The 9,281-nt window shown below is 46.7% G+C and overlaps 1 protein-coding gene across 3 annotated transcripts in view; it reads right to left on the bottom strand.

Annotated features, from left to right (window-relative positions):
• LOC8040054 overlaps positions 1 to 9,281 on the bottom strand; it is a 921,389-nt gene that overhangs the window by 4,410 nt on the left and 907,698 nt on the right. For 2 of the 3 annotated variants that reach the window (XM_040211829.2, XM_029980885.4), the window contains 2 exons: positions 8,645 to 9,025; positions 3,012 to 3,505 (listed from right to left, as the gene is read on the bottom strand). In XM_040211829.2, the coding sequence (XP_040067763.1) occupies positions 3,012 to 3,505; positions 8,645 to 9,025 (875 nt within the window). The remainder of the gene's footprint in view (positions 1 to 3,011; positions 3,506 to 8,644; positions 9,026 to 9,281) is intronic. The other variant, XM_040211831.3, reaches the window with a different exon arrangement.

The raw sequence follows: 9,281 nt of genomic DNA, 5'->3' as shown, positions 1-9,281 counted from the left end.
AAATCCTGGAATCTCTGGCTATTGAGGCGCACGGGGACGAATGCGTGAGTGCCGCCTCCCTCACACTATTTTCGAAAGAAAAACTGTATCTTCTGGGAGCGCCCCAAGTGGGGAACCAAGTCCGAAACATGTGAACGCTAGCCACCAAGTGTCATACCGAAGAAGAAAAAGTTACCCCTGGGATCTCAGTCGTATAATTCATGAGGGTAGATGAAAAGGAAAAGGAAGAATTTCAGTAAATGGTTGATAGTCCAGCAGTGTGTGCCTCTTTTTCTTCACTCCTTGGTTTTACTTCTACGTTCAGCTGGAAACCTTCAGAATCAAGCTATTTTGTAAGCAAGCTTTTGAGCGGTGCCCAGAAATACAAATCAAATTATTTTGTCAGCCAGCTACTAATATTAAAGTACTAACTGGAAATGGTAGCACAATTAACATCTCACCAGCCCGGTATAACACCCCAAAAAGGATTGGACGGGCCGCAACGTTCAGTATTCATTGGCAATATCAGCCACATCAGTGATACAACCAAGTGCACGTGCCAGGCACGTAGCCAGGGGGGAGGCACATGGGGCCCGCCCCCCCCCCCCCCCCCCCCCCGAAATCTTCCATTTTGCATGGGTCCTCCTCTCCCCCCTCTCCCTCATACAGCATTTTGTCATGGGTGGGCCCCCCCCGAAACAATCCTGGCTACGTGCCTGGCACGTGCTTTTTTTATAGTGCTTCATGGTGCCTGGGCATTAATATGACCAAGTACGGATACTGTGGCATGCGTTGCTCATGTACCACAAGTCGTTAAGACAGAAACTGCCCAGCGGTAAATGATGTGACCGCGACCTGGTTACATTTTAGAGCGCAGCTCTTAGGGGCCCGTTTCCAGCCTGAGCGGCGTCGGCGTCGCCGTCGGCGTCGGCGTAACCGCGCCCCTCCCTCTCCTCCTCCTCCCCCTCCTCTTCCCCTCCTTCTCCTCCTCCCCTCATTGTGTAGTATGGTCCGGGCGGGTCACGTGACCTCGGGGGGAGGGGGTCACATAACCCGTTTCCAGCCTGTGCGGCGTCGGCGTCGGCGTTGTCGGCGTCGCCCGTCCCCCTCCTCCCCCCGCTCCTCCTCCTCCCCCTCCTTCCCCGCCCAGGTCACGTGACCCCGGGGGGCGACTCCCCTCCCCCCGCCGAAGTCACGTGACGGCCCGCCCAAGGTCATGTGATCCCGTCCCCTCGAGGTCACGTGACCCCCCGGACCTCTGCCCTCCTCCTCCTCCCCTCATTGTCTGGTTCGGGGGGGTCACGTGACCTCGGGGGGGGGGGTCACATGACTTCAGCGGCGAGGAGGAAAGCAGTACGAAGGTGGAGGAGGGGGGGAGGAGAGACGAGGAGGCGGAGGCGAGGGGAGGAGCTTGAAGGACGAGGAGGTGGTAAAGGAGAGGGAGGGGGAGCAGGAGGGGAGGAGCACTAGCAGGCATGATCACGAGGGAGGAGGAGGAATATACCCTCCACTCCTCCTCCTCAAGAGCTGCGCTCCAATTCGGCGTTACAAGAAGTTGTAAACGGCTTTCACTTTTTTTTTTCTGTTTTAAAACAAAATAATGCAACATGTTTTTGCAGATTTGTGATTATCGGTCATGAAAGGCCTTCGGGTAAAATCTAAAGAAAGTCGAGAATGATTATCTCTCTTGATTGCTGAACAAAATTTGCAAAATTTTGATTTTTTTCGATTTTGACTAAATTTCCGGGCGCAATGCAGAAAACACTTTCAACAGTAGAACGCTAATTAATTTGTTAGAAGTGCACAAGGCATAAACCACTCGACAAAAAACGTTTCAGCTTTAGAATATAAATTCAAAGCGACTTAAAAATTTGCCGAAAAAGGCCTCATTATGTAAGATTTGCTCCAGAAGCCGAGTTTGGCATTTTATTTCGCTTGAAATATATGCTCATATAAGTTAACTTTAACTAATTCTAGCAGAAAAAGTATGCATGCATTGAACATACAAAATTTGACGGTGTAGAAAGCTGCATTCTTTATTACTCCAGCCTTCAAATTTGGGTGATTGTGCAGTTGGGAAAATAGTTTTTTCAATCTTCTCTCAAATGCGATTTTTCTCCCAAATGCAAGGAAGTATGTCTGTTCCGTTGTGTGGACAGGTTTCGTTACCTTATATAAAAAATTAATTGAAAACAAAAAAAAAAGGCATGACACCACCACGACTCCTTACCTGAACACACCCTACTGCCATTTGTTGGCAGGGCCTCAAAATAGCCATGAACGAGCCTGGCTTATCCAAAACGGTTGAGTGCATGAACCGGAGAAAGCAGACAAGCTCATCCTGAACGGTTTAGGGATGGCTCCACGTTGACGAGCTAGGCTCGTCCAAAACAGTAAAGGGGTTAATAAGCTGCAGAAAAGCATAAAATTTCGTCGAGCCATGGCTACTTATTGCTACTTTGCCGACAGCACAAAAGAGGGTTTCAATAAAAAAAATTCACAGGGGCCCTTACGTCATCCCTAAGACGACTTGAAGGCGAAAGCCCAGGCGCCGATGCATTAAAGACAGACACATGATTTACGGATGCGGCGGAGGGGTATCGCGTCGGAATATTTAACAAAAGGTCGCTGGTTCGACGCCAGCCGAGGGACAAGAGCGAAAAGTCTTTTCGGAGGAATATTCAAATTCGCAGATGCCGTGTAAACGTTTTGGTACCGTTTGTGTCGCCGACGTGTTCTCATACCTGTCGTATCACTGACGTGTTTTCGCTCAAGGACTTCGAAGGTCAACTGAATGATGAGACATATAAGGCTTTCGCCTTAATGGAAAGAAATCACTTAAAACTCCCGATTTAGAATCAAGCTGAAACTTGGCGTCAGGCCTTCATAACTGCGTTACCTTCTCGCGTAGAATCTGTTCATGGGCAGGGAAAGATTTCTGAGCAGGGAAATACTGGTACACTGGGTTATTGCTGCAGATGTGAATCGAGCCTGTAACTCTGCCGAAAAGAAGATGGGCGATTCCTCCGCACCTGCAGGGAAGGGGATCCTGGGGGCAGGGGTGGCTTCCCCATCGAGTTCTTCCGTGCCAGGCTCAGCCCGTGCAGGTTGGTCCACGAGTGCGAACGTGCCACCTGGCGCTGGGCCGCCGCACTGTCCGAAGCCTCGGGACCGTCGCAGCTCCCCGTGCGGTCTCTCTTCACGCACGTCTCTGCGCTCCCCGTCTTGCGCAGCCTCGGGGGCACCCTGGGCTTTCCCTCTCCTCCAAACGCAACCTCTTCGTAGTCCCGGGCGCCTCCGCCGTTGAGTAGGGGCCCGCCGCGGTTCCGCGAGGGCGGGAGGTCGAGGTTCTCGTACGTGTGGGAGGAGCGGTCGGTCTCGCGCACCGCAGGGTTGGGCGAGGAGGAGTTGCTCGAGTCGGTCACCAGGAGGTCGCCGTAGCCGGCAAGGACGTCGAACACCTTGAGTGCCTCCAGGGGAGGGGGACCCACCGCGGCGACTTTTGCATCATCTGCCCTGCCGTCTGCTAAGTGGCAACAAAAATAAAATGACTCTTAGTGTTGCGCAAATATTTGAATTTTCAAATAGTAGTTTCGACTAATGTGCTATTCTACATTTTCCCCAAGATGAACTGTAATATTTTTTAAAGTTTTGATTGCGGCGGGTTAGCCTTGTTGAGCGCGCTTTTTACTGAGCAGGGGTGCACCGCGGAAGAGCAACAGATGCAGAAGCGAGCTTTGCTGGTGCTGCTTCTTCGCAGGGTTGCTTAGTAAGAAGCGCGCTCAAAGGAGTTAACCCGCCACGAGTTACGTTTAAAAAGGTACAGATATCGCAGTCGCGTTTATAGTAGAAAAGCACACTTTCAAACCAGGATGGTACACGTGCATATGCCTGGTGTACGTAAGCGAAAACTTTGTGAATGCTGATACCTACATTGCAGTAAAACTTTCAAAATTAGACTATGGCTATTGTGCAAGAGTATATAAGGCCGAGATGCCCTAACAACCTGCATTCACCTCTTTTTTTTTTCTTCAAATTAAGTTTCAGTTTGAAGGAAGAATGTTTACATATAGCAAGATTTGTTGCCCAGCCTCAATTAGGCTGAGCATTTCTTTATATATATATATATATATATATATATATATTCTATACCACATCTATTTATATATATACAGGGTGTTTTTTTTTTTTATTCTTTCAGATTTGTTTAGAAAAAGCCGTAAAGGCTAAACTTATGCGGTTTGTGCAGGTGAGTTATACGGTCAAGAGGACATAATATAGGGAGATAGTCGCAACTATTAGTTGGCTGATTAAGTAAAATTTGTTGATTAACTTTAATTAGTGCAAATATCCATATAGTTCCAATTATAAACTTGCTGAGCATCATCAAAAACCACTAAATCAACTCTTTTTTAGAAGGATAAAACGCCGGGGCAGCATTTTATGGTGTTCTGTAAAAACGCTCCATTTGGACACGTTTCTAGGTTTCGGTTTCTTATCAGAGTGCATCTCTTTGCCCGCGGTCCTGCTCCCCAGTGGTTGAGACGCGCAACACACGTGCGCCCAACTTCTTTCCATTCTACGAGGGAGGCGACGGCGTGGCTTCGCCCCGCGACCACCGGGGAGCAGGACCGCGGGCGCAAAGATGCGCTTCTTTGCGTGTTCTCGGACACGTGTTGTCCAACAATACGCAAAGGTGCGTGGAGGTGTCGAACAATGTAATTTGACAAAGGTCCTAATATTTCTTAAGTTTGCCTAAGTGTTCATCAGTGTGATAAAACCTCGGTAGTTTTTTTTTCTTCCATCACGTGTTTGAAAGCCCGTTTATTCCAAAACACACGGTCGCATGCTTTCGATTTCTTGGATGGGGAGGAATCACGGAAAAACATTTTGATTTCTTGTCTGTCTCGAATCATATTCAAAGTGATGGCCACTTGATAAGTGGTTTCTTTATAGGGATGTCGAACAATGGACTGAGGGCAACAGATGAGGTGTTTCGCTGGAAGGAACACCAATGTTGCAGTCAAGTAAATGGGAAGGTTCGATAGCTGCTTTTCTTGAGTTTGGTTGTGTTCGATTAGCTTCAAGATTGAGCCACCCACGGCGGTCAGTGCGTTGGCTACTCATCTTGACTGCTGCTGAAAAAGCCTCTGGGCCACACCGAAGGAGTTGGGCTGATTTTGCAATTACAGTAAAACCTCTTTATAACAAAATGGGATATAACAAACTAATGGATATAACAAAGCAATCATAATTCCCCTTGCTTGCAAATAGTGGGAAGAAATGGACATTGGCTATAACAAACTAATGGTTATAACGAAATAATTACAACCGCCCCTTCAGCTTTGTTATAACGAGGTTTTACTGTACTTGATTCCGGAAAACCTGCTCGCTGCATACGAGCAATGAGGAAAATTGTATGCTTTCAAAAGGTGGGGGACACGTCTCGCAAAGTTAGAAGCTGTCACGACATTATGATCTAGCGCGACTCCAATATTTATATTATACCACCGTCAAAGCCTGCAGCAATATATGTCTACATTGTTTAGGTTGTCCGGCCACAAAAAATACTCGATTTCTCTGTTCAGGATTTGAAGTCAAGTTCAATGCAGAGGGGGTCTGCATAAATCTCCGATGAAGACTCTCTCCAGTTTGTTCGCATTCGTCTGCAGGCTGCGTGCTAGAACCATTTGTTTGAGTTTAATCACTCTGTCTGTCAAATATACTTTTATTCAGCAGTTCACCTAATAGCTAGTCAACTAAACTCATATTTCAAACCAAAGAATATCCTAATATTACTTTAGTAGGACATAGTATGTAATATAATACAGAACCCGCATATTCGTCAAAAAGATTTCTCGATTTCTACTAAAACCTGAATTGAAATACGAGTATCAGCTGCTTAGTGGTTAACCAGCGGGTTAACGTGCTCCTTGGCGCAAGAAGCGCTTGCTTAATTTTCATCATTTTCCTGCAGCCTGTGTTATTGACCGAGCAGACAACTGGCTGTTTCCTAAACGCGGATACGCACAAAAGCTAGATTTCGCAGACAGATAAGTCGCATGGACAGGGCATGCGAGTTAGCTGAAAATTACTCTCGGTGGAACAATTCTGTAGTCATCGCCGCTTTCCTTAGCTGATCAATACTGATTTGAGTCTGTAACCGTCTCTCCAAAGCCCATAGCTTCGGCTTTGAACGAAATCTCGGAAATAAAAGTTTGACATGGAAAGAACAAAAAGCATCGGGAAAACAAAACTAAGTTCTGCAAGTTTATGTGCACCGGCTACACTTAACCGTCGCAGTCCAAATACCTATAAAATGGGGCATTAAACAAAAAAAACTGGTAAATTGAATGCGCCACTCGTTCAGGCAGCCCGGCCGAGCCGATGCGACCTGTTCCCAGTCGCCATGTTTGTTTGGTAGTGGCGCCCCCTATAGGTCGCTGGAGTTGCGAATAAGCTGTCTGCTTTCCTTTGTACAAAGGACTGTCAGAATACGGTGAAAGTCATTTTATCGTATCCGGTTTTATCATATTTAAAAAATAAGCAATCATTTTTCCAGAGAAACTTCGCATATCTGGAAAGATGATTGCAGTTATGAGATTGTTTTGGGAGTCCGTGACACTCACACTCTGTCCAGAAGATGCGCTTAAAAGGAAGAAAATTTTAATATTTATTTTCCTTCTTGCTTCGTAAAACCCACTTCAAGCAGACGGATATTTTATATTCATGAGCATTATCAAAGGACAGACTAATAACATTGTGTCATTTTATTTAGGCCAAACAACAAGAAAGTGGGAGGAAATGTGCTTATTCACTGCAGCAAAGTAATGGTGTCTGGTAAGGCGCAAGTACACCACTGGGAAAATGTCGCAATACTCAATAATAGCAACACCTATCAGTTTCAGTTTTAAACACTATCCTTCAACTGCCTGCTTGGAACCATATACTTAAAAACAACTTGGTGTCAACTGTTGAGAAAAAGAAAACGCACACACACCCAACGTTTCACTCGTCGAGGTTGCTGTGCAGAAGAAACAGAATATCGTCAACATGGACGGATTCCCAGACTGGTTCGCCTCTCTTAAATTAACACCCGCCAATGAGAAGTCTTTTCCCGTAGGTGCACAGGGTGGCATGCACGAACTGCGCTGCAAGAATGAGGTGTGGAAACTCGTGCTGGTGCAAGTTTCACCACTCCAGAGGATCGAGTTCAATCTTCTGGATCTACTTGCAGGCAAAGAAACCACTTGTAGGCTTTTCTACTTCCTTGTCTTTTGGGCTTTCTTTTTCCAAAGAATGTTTTCTGTTCTTTCCCTGCCACACAAGAAAACGCTTTTCCGGGCCGACTGATGCTCCTGCATTCTTTACTTTTTCCAGAGACGGCAGTTTTGGCGAGATTGAACATACTAAAGCAATCTTTGGCGAGAATCAAATCAATTTTCTCCCCGATTGGCACCTTTTATCTAAGAGAACAGTTCGCTCCTGCAATACACTCCATGATGCACGATAGTATCACTCACTTAGTCACACTACACTGTGCAGTTGCACACATTAATGGGCTGCCTTGTCAAAAATGTAGGTCCAGACCCGCAGATATCCGGATCCGATCCACATTTGCAGCCCCATCCGATTTGCAATCCATTGAATCTGATTAATTGTTATCAGCATCTCCCAGCTTGCTGTGGATATCCGCAGATATGCAGGGCTCTATGTATGTCCTATACGAATGTAGGCATTGAACTTTCTGAGGCTATAATTAGAGATAATTTAAATTAGCCTGGAAAGTGGAAGTTTGGGAACAACTGGGTTTTCGTTAAAGCTGCAGTACAGTAGGCTGGGAGAAACTATTTGATATTCAACTCGAAAGTATTCAGTCAAAACTACTGTTCACTTCGAATTCACCTGTAACTCAAAACTCGCTACATATTTGCGCATATGCTTAAAAATGTGCGATCTGAATTGCAGCGCAAACATTTTATAGTAAAGTCAATTTGCAAATGTGAAAAACTTCTCTGTATAGCGCTTTTACTTTGTAGTACCTCAAATAACTGCCAGAATCATGTGTTTCGCTTTGCCGTTTGCCAGTTTGAAGGAGGCGGAAAGTGAGGGAACAGGACACATGAGTTACGGTGGAACCTTCGTATAATCAAGGCTATTTATAAGAAAAAGAAGAAACTTCCTCTATTTGCACGTTAAGTTCATTGGTACCTGAAATTACTCTACCCACACTAGAGGCTCAGTAATTCTTTTTCTTGTCATTTGCTATTTTAGGAAGGAGAGGAAGTGAGGAAACAGAATCAAAGCCTTTCTCGTACCTCGAACATCTTCATCGGAAGCTTAGCTTTTCTTCATGCAAGTGAGCCAAGGTTGTACCAACATGCAGATATGCTGCCTCCTTTTTGACAGAGAACGGCTCAAGATCTATACCCTTTGTTCCACATACTTCAGTTCTGAAGTAAATGCACCGAATGTCACTCTTTGCTGGTCCTACTGATTTCTTGCCACGAGGGATCCCTCTTACAACTTCTCTCTTAATTTGACACATGTTTCTAGATGCATACGTGCTTGTTGTTCCAGTCTCGCTAACGAAAAAAAACCTTGTCCCGAAAGGAACAAAAAAAAGCTCGAGCCAGACAACAGAGCCCAAGAAACGGACACGTACCTTGCCCGTCCTCGCGCATCATCATGCGCCGCATGTCCTCCGAGGCGCGCTCAAACCTCGCAAGCACCTGGTTCTGTGCTTGCGTGCTTTCCTCGCAGCTCGGGGGCGGCGGAGGGATGATGTAGGCTGCGATGTCGTCGTCCGTCACGCCGGAGTCGCCGTCGTCGCTCGGGCCGGAACCGGGCAGCGGGGGTGGGGGGATGGTGACGCTCGCAATGAAAGTTTCGAGGTCCTCGCAGCCGAGCTGCTGGAAGAGCGCGTGGCAGCCCAGCTCGTCCCCAGAGGCTCGCATCTCCGTCAGGGCGTCGCAGAGGTCGTCGAGTTCGGCCACGACGCGCGCAGAGTCTGCAATGGAGCAGGGGGGCGGCACCATGGAGTGGCCTGCAAAAGAATCACTTCGTGTTAGTGTTTGCTTTGCTTGCGTTCGAAGGCCTTACGTCGAGGTAAGAAGGCAAGTTGCTATGGCAACCAATGCTGGTTTACGCAGCACTGTTTTGTTATGTTATGTATAAGTCACCGTCCTGTCTCAAATGTCTCGTGCCAGGCTATCTCCTTGAACTGGTAGCCGCACTTAGCATGAAAAGCACAGATGTCCCGGCAACTTGTGCATAAGCAAACTTTTGTAGTGTAATATAGT

Source organism: Ixodes scapularis, unplaced genomic scaffold (assembly GCF_016920785.2).
Source record: "Ixodes scapularis isolate PalLabHiFi unplaced genomic scaffold, ASM1692078v2 PGA_scaffold13__105_contigs__length_92229423, whole genome shotgun sequence".
NCBI classification, from domain to species: Eukaryota; Metazoa; Arthropoda; class Arachnida; order Ixodida; family Ixodidae; genus Ixodes; species Ixodes scapularis.
This window is presented reverse-complemented; position numbering and strand designations above follow the sequence as displayed.